Consider the following 20,605-nt stretch of genomic DNA (forward strand, 5'->3'; position numbering starts at 1 on the left):
AGAAAAGGGACAAACCTAACTAAATAACCGTACAGTATATGATACAACAAAGTGACTGGGGCTTCTACCATATCATAGCAGCAGATTTAAGCGCCACCTGGTGGTTGATGAGTAAACAACCTGACTCCAGACTCACTTTTTGTCAGCATTTCACCACTGGTCAAGTGTGTAAAATTAAAAAAAATGTGTCTTAAATTTAGTGAAAGTGTTATCTAAAAATTAAGCAGACAGTATAGACAATATAATGATGCCAAAAATAAATACATAAAAATCTCATTTAATCTCGGTTTGACAGAAAGCACATAAATGTCCCTTTTCCCCCACATTAGGCCACGCAAACCATATGCTTATGCTGTATTACCAGATCTTTAGACAGAATTTCATGTTTTAATCTTATGTTTACTGAAAAATTATAGTAACATATGCATGCTTCTGATTCAACTGTCCAGCAAAGAATGTGAAGCTGCAGTTAAGTTAATTAAATACAGTGACTAGTATATTTACTAATTAACCAATGCAATGAAAGCATTACCAAGATCAATGAACTAAATAAAGATTTACACAATTCTTGATTCGCATTGTTCTGAGTAATAATGTCTGTCCGTCCGTCCGTCCACCGTTCCGTCTATCTGTCTGTCTGTCTCAGCAGTCACCTTGCCCCTGGTGTAACGAGCTCACACTGTTTGAACTTTGACACTGACTGACCCTTGTCAGACCAAACAGGCCACTGGAAACACAATTTGGCACAACTGTCAAGAAATAGGACTACATAACCACGCAGCCAGCTGGTTATTTAACAAAATATGTCATCTGATCATAATCTGAATATGTTCTAGATCAATCAATTGATTGTTTGGTTTGTAAACATAAATCTGAAAATAGTGATGAATGGTGTCATCATTAGGCTACCCAGAGCCAAAAGAGACATCCTCACAATGCTTTTTTGGTCCACACAGTATAGAACAAAAAATTTGAAAAAGAATAATTAAAAGGAAAAGCAGCAAATCGTCACATTTTAAAAACTCAAACAATTAAATGTCGTTAAATGCAAAATGACTTTAATGATCTAAAACAAGTTGAATTTATTTTAATTATTCAATTTCCTTTTAATGGACTGATCATTTCAGCTGTAGTACTTGAATAACAGTCCAACTGTAGGGAAGTTTCATTCATATCCAAACACCATATTTCTTTGTATGTTTTGTTTGCAAAAATCTTTTATATTTGTACAGTAACTCGTCTCTAAAGCTGTCAAGTAACTGTAGTTAAGTGAAACATTTAACTTCCCATGTACTTCAAATGTGTAGCCAATAGTAGTTCAGTAATTACACGTAGTTACATTTAATCAATACTTAATCAATAATCAATCATACGTGCTATGAAGGACAGGAGTCGTTGAGATCACCATGTTGTTGTTAGCGTCATTGCTGCACGTTCGTGCTGCAGCGCGTCGGTCTACGCTCGGACTCATGACGTCAGACTGCGTGACACCATGGTGACCACCCGCGTGCACGCGTGCATCATTTGAAATAACGGTATCATCAAACATTTTCCTGTGAGACTCGGAAAGAGACAGACAGAAAAGACTTTCACACGACGATTTCTGAAAACGCGAGTACATATCCACATTAAAACCATCGTTCACATCACTCCAGACCTGCCTCCACACAGTTATGGAAAAAGTATGACTTTTAACACGTATTTTCTGTCTCTTGAGTTTTAAGCTTTAGGTCAAGGCCTCCTCTGTCTTTTAAACGTCAGCATCCTAAAATGTAGAGACATTGTTGTAGTGTGGTGTAATGCCAACTTAAGTGTAAGTAACTGGGTTAAATGTGATGCATTTAGCTTAAAGGTTTAAGTATTTTTCTGTGCAGCAGACATTCAAGCCTATAAGTAGTTGTTTTAAAGAAAAAGGCCTGTCTTTAATATATTGTCAAGATTTCTTTGAACTTAAGTCTTCATTTCAGTCAGTAAAGTCTATGAAAAAAACAACTGCTTTGGCTTTTAATATTTCATGTGTATAGCTACATGTTTATTTGTTGTATGGAGTAGGATCAGCCCTGGCTAGCATCTTTTTAGCAATAGAGATAAAGATAATTAAGACAAATACTCAGGAATATAAAGGGTTATTCTTTGTGGGAATGTGTAATACATTGGTGTCTGTTCTCTCTAATAGGAGAAGGAGGCCCGTCCTCACTCCACTTCCTCAGCTCCTGCTGTAGAAAGCTGTAGAGACCCACAGGCTGGACTGAGCTGTGTTCTGAGGGAACAGATGCACTCAGATACGCCTCAGATGGGTCCACAGGTAAGTCCTACAGCTTCTGGGCCATTTTGTTTGATTTGTGATTAGCTTTTATTGTAACGACAAAAGTAAAGAAAACGAGTGGAGAAAGTAGCTTATTATTGATTAAGATGTTGGGTATATAGATACAATAATTCAATACTGCCTCTTTGCTATTCCAATGTTCATTCTTTTGTACAAAAACCGAGCAGTGTGGGAACCATTTTAACGCTCAAAATCATGCAGTTATGCACTGTGTTGTTGGTTAGCCATCAGCTCTGATGTTGATTACTTTTAATGGCATATTGGCTTGTAATTTTCCCAAACCTCGGCCTCGCCCTTGATGTGGTTTCACAGTGTGGACAGAACTGGGACCTTTGTGTAATGTTGAACTGTACAATGACCTTTACAACTTGCACGACAGAAATATTTATGTTCGTGTTCGTTTCAGCCGGCAGGAATCGATACCGAACAAAACAGGTCGGTAAACAGAATTCCGTGCGGGTGGACGTTGCGGCTTTGCCGTTGGCACCTTGCGCGTCAGCAACAGGTAAGTTTATCCGGATTGATTTTGCTGTCGTACTTTATATGTCACTTGCTCTTGTACCGTCTTCAATTCTCCCGTTCTTCTTGTTTTCTGTCTCAATTCCACACAACGTGAAACACAGAACTTATTTTCCCTTCATTGGGTTGTGGTATTGAATTACTTTGGTTTGACTGATGCATAAGCTGGTCCCATTTCTCAGGTCCATTGCCTCTCCGTCAGCGTACAGCACTAACTTCTGATTTTGCTGCTTGTTGGTTTGAACATGGCGAGGCTGCGCTGTATCTTTTTCATTTTCTGATGGTTGTAAATGGCCTCCGTTACCTTAACCATTGAACACCATCACGATTGTTGTGATGTCGTGAGTTTATTTGCATAAAGTTATTTCCTCTGCGTCTAATAGAATTGTTTCTACTGTCCTGTTATTCAGAGTACCAAGAGAAAAGTTACTGTGATCGTATTTTGATGTTGACCATGATTTTCTCCACTTTCTTCAATAGGCTCCAGCAAGGACCAAGAGAAAGAGGGAGGAGGAGGACAACCTGAGCGCTCTCCTGGAGCCTCCAGAAAAGAGGTCCACTGTTGAAAATGCTGCCCTGCCTATCAGCCACCCTGCACCCCGGCCATCCACCTCTGCGCCACCGATGAGCATGGATGGTGTCCTTTTGGGGGTGAGCAGGCCACTCAGACATCTCCAAAATTATAAACCACGCAGAAAATGTCCTCTTTTTACATGATTTGTAAAAGTGATACTTTTACAAATCATAGCAAATCCCTCAACATTACTAAATGCAATGCTTCTCACTCGACACACACCGTTTGATGCGATCTTTCATCTTTTCCCTCTTTCCATCTCTAACAGGTCGAGGAAAGGACAAACCAAGACTGGGAGCAGGACAACATTGTGAGAGCCCCCAAGGAGCCTCTGGAAAACAGGTTCAGAGAAAGTAACATTTTCCTCACAGACAGGCACTCCAGTCCTCCCCCACAGGTAAGCTTGGAAAGAGAAGGGGAGCAGGAGGACAGCCTGAGACACCAGGAGGGTGAGGATGATGTTGTCTATGTTGACGATGTCATGAATTTGCCTCTCTGGCCTGAGCCCTACCAGACCCTGTCTGACGCATTCATGTTCTCCATAATGTTGTTTCTAGACTATAGACTTAACTATTCCCCATACTCTCGTGAGATGTGAACAGGCTCACAGAAAAGTGCCTCTCAAAACATATCTACAAAAATCTTTCAACTCTTCAATTTCCTCCTGTGCTTTCATCAAAAAGTAAAAAAAAGTAAAAAAAAAAAAAAAAAAAAAACTTCTCCCCTCCTCTCCTAATGCTATCCTCTTCATCTCCTTAACATCTTGACTTTCCTCCTGTGCTTTCATGAAAAAACAAAAAACAAAAAAAAACCCTCTTCTTCTTCTTCTTCTTCTTCTTCTTCTTCTTCTTCTTCTTCGTCTTCTTCAACGTTCCTTCTGACCTTATTTTGCATTGAATCTCAGCTCCAATAAGCTTTTATTTTGATTGGCAACTTATTCTCATATCTTACACCTAAGCTTTCATTGAAAATTGTGCAGTAACCTTTATAGGAGTAGTAGTAACAGATGTAGTCATAGCAGAGAGAAAGGTGGTTTTGGAGGGTCTTTTGGCAATCTTCCATTCAAACTAGTGTCCTCAAACAGTGCTTATTTCCATGTTCCACCAAGTTGTTTTCAGTTTATTTAATCTAAATATCTTAATTAATGAGTAAATAAAATCAGTACACACACAATCAGGTAAAAAAAACTTTTTCTTTAACATGTTCGCTCCTGAGCTCTTTTGGAGAGAAATAGTAAAAAGACAGAGAGCTTACAAAACCTTGGTTATTTTCAATAGTTCATAAGAATTGGACACATTTTGGGGTTTGTTACATTATAAATTTAAATATGATCTAGTGTTAAATATGTTATTTGATGGGATATTGCCAGAGGGTTAGGGTTAGGGTGGGTAAGACCCTCCTCAACCCCTTTCACACTGTTACTGAGTTACATTACTTCATCATTTCTATACACATCTTTGTTCACATGGAAACATTTCCTGTGTTTCATGTTTTTTTTACTTAAAATAGCAAAATAATTTAAATAGTTAAAATGAAAAGTAATTACGAAAAGCATCCACACAGTCCGATATCAGCAGTGTTCTTTGATTTAGTTTCAATAATTAGATCTGAATGTGTGGATGCTTCTCCTGTTTTTCATGTTTTCACATTGAATTTTATCTGTAGGATGTCCAAAAAGCTTTTATTTTGGTAAGCAGTAGTCAGATTTAAAAACTGTGGTAGCCTTAGTCACAGTAATAATAACAGTGTTATCAGTGTAGAGTCAAAATGCCTTCACAGCAGAGGGAATGTGGTTTGGAGGGTCTGATGGTAATATTCCATTCAAACTGTTCGACACAATTTGTTTGAATCTTAATATCTTGATCGATGAATATAGTTGCCACATATTTATTTTAATTACATTTTACACTTATTTTATCCACAAGAGGTCAGCCTGTCTTCACTATTTAAAAACCTGTGTGATCCTGAGCTCTTTTTGGGAATAAAACACGCTTTGAATGAGTTTATAATCTCCTAAAACATTTTTTTCAATGATTCAGAAGTATTGAACAAAACTAGTGTTTTGCTGCAGTTTATATTAGAATATGAACAAGAGAAAATACATTTTGGATGGAATATTGCCAAAGGGTCGAGGTTAGGGTGGGTCAGACCATCCTCAACCCCTTTCCTTCTGTTACTCAGTCAAAGACATAAGTTCCTCAGAGGAGAGAAAAATCTCAACATAACAGACACTTTTCTCCAGACCAGGAACCATGTTAGGACCCTAGTAGAACCCTACTCATGTTGAAATTTAGTCCTTCAGCCATAGTCACTGTTTCAAAAAGTCTCTCCTACAACTTCTAATATTCACACTGTAGGGAGTGCATATTTTTTATCAAAGATATTAGGTGGATTTGCGTCTGTGGCCCAAACCCTGCCACACTCTGCATGACCCATCTAGTAGGGCTGTCACTTTTTATTTGAAATTCGAAAATTTGTTCGAATGTGGGGGGAAAAGTTCGTATTCAAATGTAATGACCTGTTCGAAATCAAAATGTACAGTCTATAAGCGCAACAGACCGTTTGAAGTAGTTTACCTTGTGATCCAGCAGAGGGCTCTCTAAAACTTCACTATCAGCTTGACCTATCATTTGAATAAATTGCGTGTCACTTCAAATTCATTCGAACTTGATTTTTTGAAAAAGTGACAGCCCTACCATCTAGTCTTCCATGTTGCTGTTTGTAAACAATGTGTCGAGCTTTTCCTTGCACGTGTGGGAGATTTAACAGGCTCATAGGGCCAGGAGCTGAGCTCAACAGTCTAAACAGTGGTTTTAATGTAGTCACAGTTGTTCACTAATACACTGCTCAAAAGAAAATTAAGGGAGCATTAATCGTCATAGTATAACACCAAGTCAGTTAGACTTCAGGGATATCAAGCTGTCCACTTAGGAAGCACAAGTGATTGTGAATCATTTTTACCTGCCTTGGTGCAAATGAAAGTGACAAGGTGCAGTGGAGAGGAAAAAGCAAGACAACCCCCAGAAAGGGAATGGTTTTGCATGTGGTGGCCACAGACAATTGCTTTCTCCTTATCATTCCTGACTGATTCTTCTCTAGTCTTGTGTTCTGCCAGTGTCCTTGTCACTACCGGTAGCATGAGGCAGTACCTGCAGCCCAATCAGGTTGCACAGGTAGTCCAGCTCCTCCGGGATGGAACATCCACATGTTCAGTTGCAAGAAGGTTTGCTGTGTCTCCCAACACAGTGTCAAGAGCATGGAGGAGACACCAGGAGACCGGCTGTTACACAAGGAGAGCTGGACAGAGCTGTAGAAGGGCATCAACCCAGCAGCAGGATCGGTATCTGCTCCTTTGTGCAAGGAGGAACAGGAGGAGCACTGCCAGAGCCCTACAAAATGACCTCCAGCAGGCTAGTGGTGTGAATGTTTCTGACCAAACTGTCAGAAACAGACTCCATGAGGGTGGCACGAGGGCCTGACGTCCTCTAGTGGGACCTTGCACCATGCAGCCCGATTGGCATTTGCGAGAGAACACCAGAATTGGCAGGTCTGCTATTGGTGCCCCTGTTCTCTTCACAGATGAGAGCAAGTTCACACTGAGCACATGTGTCACTGTGAAATCCTCAGAGCGATTGTCAGACCTTATGCTGGTGCAGTGGGCCCTGGTTCCTCCTGGTGCAGGACAATGCCCGGCCTCACGATGACAAAGGCATTGATGCCATTGACTGGCCCCCTTGTTACTCTGTCCAGGAGCTCACCGATGCCCTGATGTCAATTTGTTCTCAACAAATTATACAATGAACATCACTGAAGATTTTCAACTTATATATAACTTATATATAACTTATAATTTATGAGTAATTTGTTCATCAAGATCTGATGTGTGATGAAGTGTTCCCTTCATTTCTTAGAGCAGTGTAGTTCTTCCAGGTATTTCCTAATGGTTTCCTCCTTATCTAAATAAGCAATGTGACCTCCTTAAAAACATCTTCAGAAATCTTCCACATCTTTCCTTTTGGCCTGTAACTTCATGTTTAAAAAAAACCCTGCAAAAAGCAGACCAAAAATAATGCGTAAGTAAAACCTCATCCAAAACATCAAATCAAACATCAGTATCAAAAACATACCTCAATTCCCACATATCAACTAAACATCGGACCAAAATCAGACTTTTCTTTTTACCATATTTTTTGCATTGAATTTTTAAATTGTGCAGCAGCCTTAGTAGCAGTAGTAATAACAGTAGTGTCAGTTCAAAATGTATTCATATTAGAGGGAAAAGTGTTTTGGAGGGTCTGTTGGCAATATTCCATTTTAACTGGTTTCCTCAAACAGTGCTTATTGAGTTTTTTTATTTTGACTTTCAACTGCAGGGTCTCTAACAAACTTTTATTTTGAAGAGCAGTGATTCTCATAAATCAGACTTTTAAATATATGGTAGCCTTAGTAACAGTAGTAATATCAGTGCAATCAAAATGTATCATAGCAGAGGGAAATGTGGTTTGGAGGGTCCGTTGGCAATATTCCCCTAAAGTGTTCTACTCAGTTTGGTTTAATCTTAGTACTGTGTTTGATGACTTTGTTATTTTTTTTTCATGTTTTTATCCACAAGCTCTCAGCTTGTTTTGACTATTTAAAAACCTGTGTGCTACTGAGCTCTTTTGGAGATGTAAAACACACTATGGATGAGTTCATAATCTCCTGTTCATTTTTTAAATAGTTTCAACATATTGGACTAAAATTAGAGTCTTGTTACAGTGTATTAAATATTAACAAGGTGAAATACGTGTTGGATGGAATATTGCCAACGGGTCGAGGTTAGGGTGGGTCAGATCCCCCTCAACCTCTTTCCTTCTGTTACTGAGTCATTAACACGAGTGGAGAGCAAATTCTTTACAGGGACTTTCCTACGGACCAGGAACCATGTCAGGAGCTTAGGAACCTTGGTATAAAATGTAGTTTATCAGCCATAGTCCCTGTTCCTCTAAGTCTTCCTCTGTGTCTTACCTGTACCGATACTCATATCTTGGACATGAAAAAAAACTGTGATAGTCGTGCAGCTGCTTGAGTAGCTGACAGTAGTGTCAGTTCATAGTCAAAATGTATTCATAGCAGGCAGATTTATCACCTCTGTTGTAGTCCTTGTTCCCAAAAAGTCCCTGCTACAACTTGTGTAGTACATCATTCACACTGTAAGCAACTGTGAATGCTGCAAATGAAATGCCATTTGAGCGCTGCTTCTCAAAAATGGATCTGAAAACCTGGACACATACAACATACAAAAACTAGAGGTAAGTGAGTGAGTTATTTATTTATTTATTTATGATTTAGTTGAATTGACCCTTTAAGTGCACAAGGTGGAGCCAGAGATGACACTAATACCTCACAAGTGGTGTCAACTCATTCAATCTAGATACTCTTGCATACAACAGACGTTTGTGCAGCTCAATGTCAGAAGATGCATTTTGATTTAAAATGAATGTAGTGAGTATGCTTTGCCATCCATGGACTTTACATAATATGTAATTAAACATATTTATGTTAATATGAGCATCTTTTGGAACATATTCTGTTTACGTTCTAAAATGCATTTTAATTTTTGCATATTTAGGGCATTCAGCCCAATCATCATTTTCATTCTTCAGTTCAGCTGTTAATTGTTTCAGTGAGTCGTTGTTCTTATTATTACTGTAACCCGTTGCTTTTGTAATGCATTACCTCCAACACTGTTCTCAGAATTTATGGTCAGACGGTAAATCTGAGTAAACATTCATCTATTTCAGGAAGTGAAATCTATGCTTCAGCATTCTCATGATGTATTACTGTATATTTTGTCACCAGGGACAAAGGATACAATACCTGCAGTTATCAGTTATTTTGGAAACAGTCGAAGCCACCTCAAATGGCCTGGGGTCCGTTTCACAAAGCAGGTTCAACAAACTCTGAGTCTAACCTTGAACTCTGAGTTGATCTACTCTGAGATAGGAAACTCTGAGTTTTCGGTTCCAGAACAGCTGATTTGAGTTAGTTTGATCAACTCGGAGTAGTTTCACCTGGAGTTAAGCGCGTGCGCCACAAGTATAAAAAGACAGCATCGATTCGACGAGTCACCATGGCAACGGGGAAGAGGAGGGCTACGTTTTTCACCCCACTGGGCGTTTCAGGGTGAGGCACACTTTTCTGACCGCTCTGCATACAGTTGCCTTGCTCAAGTGCTCTGCATCTCCGACGTTGTATAAAAAAACTCCCTATTCAAAAAAAAACAAAAAAAACAAAACGCAGCGCAACACAATATCTGCTGGGATGTGAGAGCATGACTTCGGTTGGTAATGTTGGAAATGTAAGGGCGGATTAGGTTGTGTTTGTAAATAATGGACTGTGACGTGAAACGGTACCGCTCAAAAAGATAATTGTCTGGAAATGCAAGAACATCTATGCTCGGTCTGATAATCATCTCCCGACGAATATTTAATTCTCTGCGCAGTAATGCTGCACCTTCATCCACGGGATCATTATCAAAAGGACATGCCATGGTAGTGAAAATAGTCGCCACCTAATATAACTTCTAATGTCGCCTACTGACTGATTTTTGCAATGATTTTCTCAAAAAACAGACGGCAGAACTATATTACGCCAAAACTCGCCTGCTGACTGAATGAATGAGGAAATCAAATACCGTGTGTGGCTGAAAGAGGGCAGAGACAGAGAGAAACTCGAGGTTTGTTGAGAAAAACCTGGTCCCGACCAGGTTAGGTTCATAGAGCATGTTACCATGGTAACTGACCGAGAGCTTAAGTTACCTCTCTCTGTGAAACAGGCTAGAGTTACCCCTCTTCCTCTGGTTTGAGTTACCTCCCTTTGTGAAACGGAAAACTCAGAGTTTTCCTCATTTCAGGGTTAACAGACTCAGAGTTTTCACTAAACCTGCTTTGTGAAACGGACCCCAGGTCTTTAATTTAAGAGATTGCTTTGAACTTTCACTGAACTACTTTAGATGTTTTTTTCCCTGAGCTTTATGTTGGTAGTTGACCTAGATACCTCAAATGAAAAGTCCCTTGAATGCACCGTCTAGACTCTTTATTAAGACATGACAACAGTGAAGCAGGTGGAAGCCGATGACTGTTTCCCCCTGCACTGTTTACAGGCAACACAAGACATAAGTGCATGTGATTCTACTGTACAGTATGTGTGTATGATACCAGGTTCCTCCATTTACATTTACTGTAGATCCAAGCACGGTCAGAAACACAACCCTGTACACTCACTTTGCACGCACACAATGAACCACACAATGTTTGATAAAATATGAATCTCTTGTTGGATACATTTCTTATGTTCTTTGTTTTGTGCTCTGTGGTTTCCAGTAAAGTAGGGTCCTGATGCTTCCCTTCTAAATTAAAAAAATTAGGACATGTGTATAATACTGTCACATGCAGCATATTTTAACCATCAACAGCAACCCCTATGGTGCTATGAATTCCAGGTAGAACAAATGTCAGGGCCTTTTGGAAAGGAATGCTGCTGTGCAGACATTTGTGGATACACCTCCTGCCCTTCCGATAAATAGTTCAAGGCTGCTGACTTCCTTGTTTGCTCTGTTTACTGCTTGTATTACCTGTTTTCATTTTGGACTCACCTGTAGCCTCGCTGGGTGAGAAGCAAGAGACACAGTGAAGAAGAAACAAAAGAGTTTTACAACAAAAACTGAAAGGCAAAGTAAGATGAGGTTTTGACAACAAGGGTGACAGGAGAAGAGCAACAAGTAACAGAATAAGCTACCAAGCTCATCAACTCTCATCATGTCTTTGTCCAAGCCAGTGGAGCAGCTAGCCCACGAGCTGAGCTGCTCCATCTGCCTTCAGCTCTACTCTGATCCGATGGTTCTCCCCTGTGGACACAACTACTGCCGAGCCTGCATCTGGAAGACCGCAGACACAAAGGACAAAACACTTCCACGTTGCCCAGAATGCCGCGAGGAGTTCCAGGGGGTGGATTCCCTGCAGAGAAACTTCAAACTCTGCAACATCATCGAGGGCTTCCGAGCCAGCGCGCCGCAGCTGGACAGGCAGCCTGACACTGAGTCTGAGAGGATTGAGGTTTTCTGCGACCACTGCATAGATGAGCAGTTGCTGGCTGTGAAGACCTGCCTGAAGTGCGAGGTGTCACTGTGCTCCAGGCACTTTCAGAAGCACCAAGAGAAGGAGTCATTCAGGACACACACAGTGGTGGAGCCCTTGAATGAGATGGGGATGAAGAGCTGTGGCACCCACCACCGTCCCCTTGAGTACTTTTGTTCCGACGACATGACCTTGCTGTGTGCTACGTGCTTCATAGAAGGCCATCACCACAACCACGATGTTCTGACCTTCAGTGCAGCCGAAGAGGAGATGAGACAAGCGCTGGAGAGTCGCAGCAAGGTAGTTTTATTGTTCCATGAACTTTTATTCTCATTCTTTACTAGTGTTAGGGGTAATGCGTCACAAAGTTAGAGTACTCAGATTACTTTTTGTTCTAACAAGTAACAGAACAATTTTGTTTTGCAGTTCAAGTAATCTTTTATTTAGTTACATTTTCAAATAAGTTATCTGTTACTGTAAGAATTTCAAGTTATTTCCCTGTTTGTTTTGTTTCCACAAGGAAACACAAAAGGAAATCCCTGATGCATCAGCACTGTTTCTGTTTCTCTCCTACAGTACGTCTTGGCAGGCAGTATGTAGCACCTGTGGATATGTCGGTGCAGTTGTGTTGTGTCAGTACAAAGGTGTAACTCAGCTAGCAAGATGGCCAGAGCAGAGAAGGCAGCCTCTGGTCATTAGTAATGTGTTGAAACATGATGTACTGTAGGCTATACGAGCCTGTGTTTCATTGTTTTCATAGAAGCAGCTGCTAAAACTGTATGTCTCGGCTAAGTTTGCGTCTGATTGTTTGCAACCAAAAGGCTGTGCTGCTGCCACCTGTCAGGCATCCTCGGTTTCGGTTCACTGTCATATCCTTCAAATAATTCAACCTTTTTTTATTATAGTCGAAAAGTAAAAAAATACATATTGTATGAACTTGTTAGACTATACATGCCCCGTACAAACCTGGTTTCATCTTTTGTAATCACACATAAAAGATTAAAGAGCTGTGAAGGGGATAGTACATCTGTCATTCCTCTTATTATTAGCCCGCAGTTACAGATTATGGGTCGTGGAAAATGCTATTTGGTGTGGATAGAGTTAATACATTTAAAGGAAGATGTGTGTCCTCTGGGCAACGCAACATGTGCAAGTAATCACAAGGGGTTTTTCATTTTTGGTAACGATCACGAGTTACAGTACTTTTCTAAGTAGGATATGCTGTGACTTAACAAGTTACTTTTAATGGTAGTAATCTCGTAATAAGTTACCTTCAAAAGTAAGGCTACCCAACACAATTTACATTAGACTTTTATTCAACAGACATTTCTCCTACAGTAATATTGTAGCATCACAACAGGAAGTTTCAAAATGGGAATTTGTTGTTAAACACAAACAAGCCAAAATTTCTGAATCATTTCCAAATATTTTCCGAGCAGTTTCCTCAAAGAACTCTGCAATTTGTTCTTAATTATAGTGAAATGGCATTAAACTGACAACCTAGTTATTCTTTAAGTCAGTGCAACAGTATGTCAGCTGAACCAAAAAATGTGTGCAGACAAACATACAATTTGACAAACAAAAAGGAGAATAACATTTCAATAATAAATTGATGATAAATTAAAGTTGAATTGTGTTTGAATCAAGCCTTTTTTTCCAAGGAAATTCCTATTTTTCTTAAATTGGCACTTAATAGCATTGTTCTTTCCAGGAAACATATTCAGATATTACAGACCTGTAAAATAAAGAGTTTTCTAGACATAATGACGAAGCTTTGCTGTGTGCCCGTGGGAAAAAAAACAATGAAAACATGACAGTAGAGCTTTTATAAGTGGCCGGCAGCGTCTGGCAAACTGCCATTGTACTTTGGAACTGGTGAATGACAGGAACGTGAAAACTGCCTGACTGGCGAGAAAGGCGTAATGACTTATGACAGAATAAAGAGAGTCCTCAGTTCCAGGTGAGTGATTCAAATGCTTAAATTACATCTGTCTGTGCCACTTTAACCGGTGGTTACAAGAGAAGTACATCCAGTCATTCCAGATTCTCTTCTTAATGTGTTGAACACACAAATCTCAAATTCATTCAATCTGTGTTTGCAGGTGGTTTCCTGCAGGCTGCAGATGACAGAGAGTCTCCTACAGAAGACAGCAGAGGAGCAAGGGGCCTCTGAAGCTATAGGAGACAAGCTAGTCAACAAGGCTGTCAGTCTCATGGACAGTATGGCTGCACTGGTGGACAGGTAATACACTGCACGTGTGCTGGTAGTGATACTTCAAAAGTAACCTGTGGTGTACTTGAGCAGATACACTGATGATTTAAAGGTTGAAAGGGCCCGAAAACATATTTTTTTCTTACTATGAGCAATGTTACACATGAAGACACAATTTTCTGCTCAGCAGCATTGGTTATTTCTCATGAGAGATTACCTGTGCTGTTTTGTGTGTCCTCTTCTCACTGGTGTGAAGTTGGCAGGGCTTAGTTGGACAAGGGTGAGGTCACATACCAGTCAGGATTTAAATTAGAGTCAGATAACAGCTGACGGTTGTTTGTTCGTGTTTCTAGGCCACTGTTAATCAAATCTGATCTTTATCTAAACCTTGACTCTGATTGATGCTTATGTAGACATGAATATTTAATGATTTTAGTTTTTTAAACATGCTTTCATTTGCTTAAAGAGGTGAGTAAACTTCTGATATAACATCAAACTCAACAATCAGTAGGAAGTAGGCTACTGTGCAAGTTAAAAGAAGACGTGTAAACTCCTCGGTGGTTGAGGTGGGTTCTGTTTTTGAGCACCCTCTCTGTATTGTAAAGATATTGTGTAAAGTCAATGACCGTATGATTTATAGTATGTGCGTCAGATTATCTCCAGCAGTTCCTGCTTTAGCATTGAAGGTCAGGAGGATCAGGCAGTGATTTTTGTAGGTAAAAATATATGCCAAAACTCGTAGCGTAACGTACCAGTCATTCACTGTATGTGATTTGCAAGCTTTTTGACCAAAGTAGTAGTGTTTAAAATGTGATGGACAGTTCAAGAACAGCTCTGAATCTCATCATTCAGTGATGTAAAGTTTGATCGATTCATTTGGTCATTCATTTAAATCAACTTTAAGTCAAAATGTTTTCTTTCTTTTAAGTTGTTCAATTAGACTAATAAGCCTCTGCATAATCAGCAGCTCCATATTTGCAGATTTATTTTCAGATGTGTCAGTTTGCTCAGGCTGTTGTGTTGGTTGTACTTAGAAATACTACCACTAAAATAACGATCGTGCTGAAACAATTTGTTGGTTAATATCCCAAACTGGCCTTAGAGCTCAGAGCTAAATAACTTCCAACTAAACTCTTGACAGATTTGAGAAACTGAACTTTGTAACAAACTGAATTTCTATCTTGCGTTGTTTATGGTGAATCTTGAAAACTCTGGACTCTGCACACAGCTCCCAGGATGAAGTCAAGCTGTTGTTGTGAAATACTCTCTCTTGATCTTTACAAATCCTGATGACACAGTCATCAGTGCTGAAAAATAGTTTCAACCAAAAAATCAAATTGAATTGGGAATTTAGAAAACCATGACAGTTCTACTAGTAATAATAGAAGAAGAATTATATTAACAGGGGGAAAATGGTTAAGATGAAGTTTGCTCATTGGCGCTCCTATTTTACAACCTATTTGATGTACTGTTGTTGTGTTGTGTTCAGGTACAGGGAGCGCCTGGGTATTCTATTGGAGGAGGAGAGAGGTCAGCGCAGAAAGAGCTGGCAACATGGGATGTGTTCACTCGAAGAGCAACAGCAGCAGTTACTGGAGGCCCAGCACAGTGCCACACAGACCCTCAATGAGACTGACACATGCACGTTCATACACAGGTAGAACTGAAAGATTTGTTTTTACAACTATGGGGTCCATACATGTCCCATAAAAATGTAAGTCAAGTCAGTCATGTTAATCTGAGGTTATACGTATTTATGGAATTGTAGATAAAAATGTGCAGTGTCAACACATTTGCAATATTAGCTATTAGAGCATTTAAAAGAAGTAAGGGTTTATACAGTATGTCCATATAGGGCCACACACATTCAGAATAATGTTTGCTGGGCTTTATGTAAAGATATGCCTGTGCATTCATGCAGCCTACGTAAGTAAAGACGTGATGCCGAGCAACAAAGCCAAGCACATGGGGCTGATACAATGAAGATCAGCTGAGTTAATACGTTTTCCTCTCCAGGTTCGTGCTGATTGATCAGAAGCTGAGAGAAGCTGTCACAGGAGCCATGCCCTCCAAGAACTCCTTAAAGGCTCCACTCAACACCAAGCGTCTCCAGGCAGATCTCAAAACCCAAGATTTCCGCTCAGAAATGACCCGCCTCCTGGATTCCCTTCATATCCTGCTCAACCCTTTGAGCCTCACCTTCAACCTCTGCACCGCCCACCCCAGCCTGATCGTCTCCAATGACCTACGCACGGTCAAGTACAGCCCCTCCAAGCAGGCGTATGCAGAGCACCCAGAGCGTTTTACAAGCGCACCCCAGGTTCTGTGCACCCAGGGGTTCTCAGGTGGCGAGCACTTATGGGTGGTAGAAGTTGGGGCCAACACCATGTGGTCCCTGGGTGTGTGTTACAAGAGCATCCCTCGCCGTGGTGACCACAGTCGTCTAGGACACAACTCTGTGTCGTGGCGCCTGCAGTGGAAAAATAACAAGCTGACAGTGTGTCAGTCCTCCTGTAACGTTGCTCTGGGGGAAATGGCCTATCATCCAATTAGGATTGAGATAGCACTGGACTATGAGGGAGGGACATTAACATTCAACAGCACCAAAGGGCGTAGGGAGCACCTCCACACCTTCAGGGCTGAGTTTAGGGAGCCAGTTTACCCAGCATTCAGTATACATTCAAACACAGCAGAGTCATGGATCACACTGCAGAGTGGTATGTGAACACAACAACTGCTCAATATATCCCACATATAGAATTTATTTTGGTGTTCAAACAAGTAAATTAACTAAGGTCTTGTCTTTGAAAAGAAATTAAAACAAAAAATCCAAAAGTACAAAGTCACTGTAATAATACAATAAAAAGTGTAGATGGATTCACAATTCTGCCAAAATATTGAATCCATGTGCAATAGTACTGTGGTGGAAAATTTACTCTCCCACTTGGAAATTAGTTTTGAGAAGTGATGTTGTTTTGCAGCTGTCATATGCCATAATTCAGAACTTTGGCTACCACAGTTGAATTCTCAGCCACTGGGAAACACTTTGGTTATTACAGCATGGCATTGTAAAGCTATGTAGTATGAATACATTATGGAAATTGAGCATTTTAATCACAAGATTTGTTTACAAAATTGTCTTTTTTTTCTTCATGATTAGGGATGATTTCTGTGGACTATAGGTGTTTGTTTTGTGTTTGACTGTTATTTTCTTTATATACAGTAAACACTGATGTGCGTAAACGCTGACATTTAGGCTAAATATGGGACAAGCTTCTGTTTATGCAACAAATAAACCCTGATGACAATGTTTCTGTGTCTGTTTACAAAGTGTCTGTGTATCCATAGTTGTATGAATTAATGACTTTATATGCACATATATATCTACATGGTATATGGGTGGCCCTGGACAGATCATTTATTCAAGCGTGATTTATAGTTCGACAATGGGGGTTGCCAGGTTTGGTAATAGGTAGGAACAGCGGTTCCACCGTGTATATTGTCCCTAAATACACATCAAACACACAGTTTTTACCCATGACGGCAGACATGAATTGTGTTTTGAATTATGTAAGGTACTCGCTTCATCTCTTCACTTCATTAATGGCAAACTAGTTTTACACTGATCCGTCTCAGGGGGATGGTAAAAAACGAATCTGGCAACCCAGATCCCATCTGTCACTTATTCTGTCATTGGGCAGGACACTAACATTATTCCATGTTAGTAACGTTATTCTACGCAAGGCAAAGCAAAGCTGTCAGAAGACATGGGCTCAGGAGAGAGTACGACCAGAAAAGTGTCCTTCGGTGTCGATGATGAGGACAGAGTCAGGATTCTTCGTGGAGTCAAGGTAATGCTATTTTAGCTAGCGTTTGATAAGCCATGCTAACGTTTCTTTAATGTTACGCCCAGCGCTAACTAGCCGTTAGCATGTTGCTACACAGCAAATAAAGTTACCAGGTTATTCTGAGATGAACTAAGGTAAAGTGTACAACCTGTAAAGCGGCTGCTGAAGTGGGGAGGACGTAAAGGGATGCAGGGGCTGGGTCAGGATGACATACAACCTCAAACATGCTCCTATTTCGTTACGCCAAACTTCACTTGTAAAAAGCCCCATTTAGAAATGTGCCTTGCTTATCGGCAAAGGAACATACCTGGCAGATGACCACCGTATTTTGAAAACCTTCAAGGTCTTCTGGTACATTCGGCATATACATTGTCCACCAATTACGACTAAATGTATTATAAATCCCACATTTTTCACAACTCACTAGCTACCGTCTAGCGTTTGCTAACAACGTTAAAGACAATACGGTCAGTTAGCAGTTCAGAGGCAAACCAATCGTTAATATCGCCAGTTCTTATTGGAACATGTCAGGTGCACAGTGGATGTATAGCTAAATCAAGCAGAGGTTCCTATTGACACCTCAGTGGTCTCAAATGTTCTTGTAGCTAATGTATGGGAATATTCTTCCACAACCATGGCTTTATATCGGCATATTTTGAATGGAGTCTGGTGTGCTGTGCTCTGCCTCTTGACACTGCTGCCTTCCAGTGCTTTTGCAAATGTGGGTCTTTTGCGTTGTCATGATCAACCAATGAAATGGTAATACAATCGTAGCTGCAGCCACAAATACTAAGCTACTACTACACGTGTTAAATTTAGTCACTAGTAAAGCCTGCAATTATGGCTTGTATGCACATAATTAATCAGATTAAAATGGAGAGTTTGATTCTCAATACTAAGTATTGTTTATTGTTTTGCACCTACAGACCACAGTTAATTCCTCGTATGTGTAAACTAACTTGGCAATAAAAGCGATTCTGATTCCGATTCTGATACCTGTAGTCATGTAATAACATGAATATGATTCTGCTGCCTTTACATTAGCAAGAGAGATTTGCTGTATTAAAGCAAGTACTCTTAATCCTAATGTGCATTAACAAAGTACAAGACTTCATGTCTCCACAGGCAGGGGGTGTGGAGACAATGAGACTGTGGAACACTGTGAAAGAAAAAGATGAGCAGAAAAAAAAAAAAATATGACACCTTAAAACTATTTCATCAGTGTAGGAAAACTACTCTCAAAGAATGCACACGAACGCCTTTGACCTTTGTTGCATGCCAGCATTCTCCTCACCTACATCAGATGGAATAGATAAAGGAATGCTCCGTAACATAAAGAGCAACTTAACACCATCCTAAAATGTTACTTTAAATTGCTGATCTCAAGTGGTTGTGATTCCCACCTTGCTGCAGAGATGTAGGATTTACTTAGTGCACCCTGACCTTCACAGCCTGTTGAGAGTGGTTACAGGTAAAGCACTCTTCTGACCACACCCAACACTGAAGCTGGGTGTGGTCACAGATGCAACGCACCACAAAGTTTCAACTAGATGAGATCAGTTATGGGTTGCTTTCAAAATCAAGGGTTAAAGACTGATGCATGCACGCACACTGAAAGTGTATGAATGCCTGATGTGTGCCTGCAGTCATCGCAAATTCCTGCTTTCTGCGTTGTATGAGAACTTGTTGGATGTCCAAATCTCCCGTAGGAGTGAACGCACCTTAAGACCTAGCTGTCCTCAGCTACTCAAGTACTGCATAACAGCTACTTGAATATAAAAGATAACTTGCTTGAATAGCTTTAGTTTAATATTTTATAGTTCCATGCATCATAATGAATGTTGAAAATGTCTGTAAAACCCCAAAAAGAAGAGCCTCACAGATAATCCCATTTACCAGTCGTGCCTGCACATTCAAATTTTGTGAGTCATAGAAACAGTGAGTCAGTGGCTTGTGCTGCCTACTGTGGTTTTTTGGTGTAGCTATGCTTAATCATTTCCCTGGACACACACAGACACACATGCACACACTGGCACACTGTAGAGGTTCATGTGTTTTGCCTTCCTCCGACTTTCCTCTGTCCTCTCCAGAGCTAAAAAGATAAAAGGATCTTTGAATACAGATGACACCACATGATGTTCATGGTGTGCTTTATACTCTAGTAAACTGTTATTAAGTTAGTTGAAACTTCTTCTTCTCCAGAAAGGCTTCTCTTTGTTTCTGCTGTAAAGTACAGAACAGATAAAAGAATGAAAAGCTTTACGGGCAGTCCTAGGGTCTCAGCTCTGTGTTGATTTTCTTGTCTCTGTCTTTGTCTTTTTGCGTGTCTGTTCAGCTATCAGAAGATGTCCTCCAGAGGATGAGAGGAGTAGCCAACATCGCTCCAGAACGCAAATCATCAGCCTCAATCCCTCAGAAAGACACAGGTATATTCACCGCCACCTCACAACAGGTTTTCCAGTGAAAACCTGAACAACAAAGTTTGCTGGCTGATCAGGTTGATGTTCTGTTTACATGTTGTCAAGACCACATACAAATGCTGTATGTGCGCAGAGTGTGTGTTCTGAAAATAAAAATATTGTTCCTTTTTCTGCAAACTTGTGGACCTAAAGTTCATCAAGTTACATTTAGGGGAACATGACAGATTTGTACTACACTCAAAGAAAGATATTTATAAACAGTGACTTTAAGTATTTTAATTACATGTAAACATTCCATCTAATTTTATTGCATGAGTTCAATGTAAAGTGTCAGATTTCATACAAAGTTTTGAGTCAATGTGAATAAATTATGTCTGGCTAAATTAAACTACCGCAAACATATATATAAACCATGTATGTTTTTTTGGTTATCACATATACAGATGAGGGGAACTGTGTGAGTCAACACAATGTGTTGACTCACATGATGGCAGTGGTTCCCAAACTGTTTCTGCAGGGCTCTCCTTTTGTATATAACAATATTTTCAAGCCTCCCACCCACAACACACATAATTACGTCTTTTGCTTG

The 20,605-nt window shown here is 40.1% G+C and overlaps 3 protein-coding genes across 9 annotated transcripts in view; all 3 read left to right on the plus strand.

Annotated features, from left to right (window-relative positions):
* Nucleotides 1–1,548: 1,548 nt before the first annotated feature.
* LOC311265523 (uncharacterized protein) lies at nucleotides 1,549–4,017 on the plus strand (the record flags this gene model as incomplete). Of its 2 annotated transcripts, XM_084367270.1 has the most annotated exons (5): nucleotides 1,549–1,682; nucleotides 2,177–2,305; nucleotides 2,733–2,831; nucleotides 3,326–3,496; nucleotides 3,688–4,017. In XM_084367270.1, the coding sequence occupies exons 1-5, from the start codon at nucleotides 1,674–1,676 to the stop codon at nucleotides 4,015–4,017; spliced, it is 738 nt and encodes a 245-aa protein (XP_084223396.1). In that variant the 5' UTR covers nucleotides 1,549–1,673. The 2 variants fall into 2 exon arrangements, with proteins under 2 accessions (XP_084223396.1, XP_084223397.1); XM_084367271.1 differs by lacking the exon at nucleotides 2,733–2,831.
* A 7,027-nt stretch (nucleotides 4,018–11,044) lies between these two features.
* Nucleotides 11,045–17,536, plus strand: LOC311265519 (E3 ubiquitin/ISG15 ligase TRIM25). Of its 4 annotated transcripts, none has more exons than XM_084367263.1 (6): nucleotides 11,045–11,135; nucleotides 11,234–11,836; nucleotides 12,057–12,128; nucleotides 13,639–13,778; nucleotides 15,238–15,405; nucleotides 15,765–17,058. In XM_084367263.1, the coding sequence occupies exons 2-6, from the start codon at nucleotides 11,297–11,299 to the stop codon at nucleotides 16,471–16,473; spliced, it is 1,629 nt and encodes a 542-aa protein (XP_084223389.1). In that variant the 5' UTR covers nucleotides 11,045–11,135; nucleotides 11,234–11,296; the 3' UTR covers nucleotides 16,474–17,058. The 4 variants fall into 4 exon arrangements, with proteins under 4 accessions (XP_084223389.1, XP_084223387.1, XP_084223386.1 ...); XM_084367261.1 differs by having other exon boundaries at nucleotides 11,050–11,135; nucleotides 11,238–11,836; XM_084367260.1 differs by lacking the exon at nucleotides 11,045–11,135 and adding an exon at nucleotides 17,450–17,536 and having other exon boundaries at nucleotides 11,212–11,836; nucleotides 15,765–16,465.
* LOC311265521 (MICOS complex subunit mic25a-like) overlaps nucleotides 17,358–20,605 on the plus strand; it is an 84,864-nt gene continuing 81,616 nt past the window's right edge. The window contains exons 1-2 of one of the 3 annotated variants that reach the window (XM_084367267.1): nucleotides 17,358–17,599; nucleotides 19,932–20,022. In XM_084367267.1, the coding sequence (XP_084223393.1) occupies nucleotides 17,516–17,599; nucleotides 19,932–20,022 (175 nt within the window). In that variant the 5' untranslated portion in view covers nucleotides 17,358–17,515. The remainder of the gene's footprint in view (nucleotides 17,600–19,931; nucleotides 20,023–20,605) is intronic. The other 2 variants (XM_084367265.1, XM_084367266.1) reach the window with 2 other exon arrangements.

The sequence above is a fragment of the Pagrus pagrus genome, assembly GCF_965226575.1.
Source record: "Pagrus pagrus genome assembly, chromosome: 11".
Lineage (NCBI taxonomy): Eukaryota > Metazoa > Chordata > Actinopteri > Spariformes > Sparidae > Pagrus > Pagrus pagrus.

Coding starts and splice junctions, on each gene's coding strand:
- LOC311265519 (XM_084367260.1), top strand. CDS start 11,219: ATGTCTTTGTCCAAGCCAGTGGAGCAGCTAGCCCACGAGCTGAGCTGC. Junction 11,837..12,056: donor CGCTGGAGAGTCGCAGCAAG/GTAGTTTTATTG, acceptor TGTTTCCACAAG/GAAACACAAAAGGAAATCCC. Junction 13,779..15,237: donor ATGGCTGCACTGGTGGACAG/GTAATACACTGC, acceptor TGTTGTGTTCAG/GTACAGGGAGCGCCTGGGTA.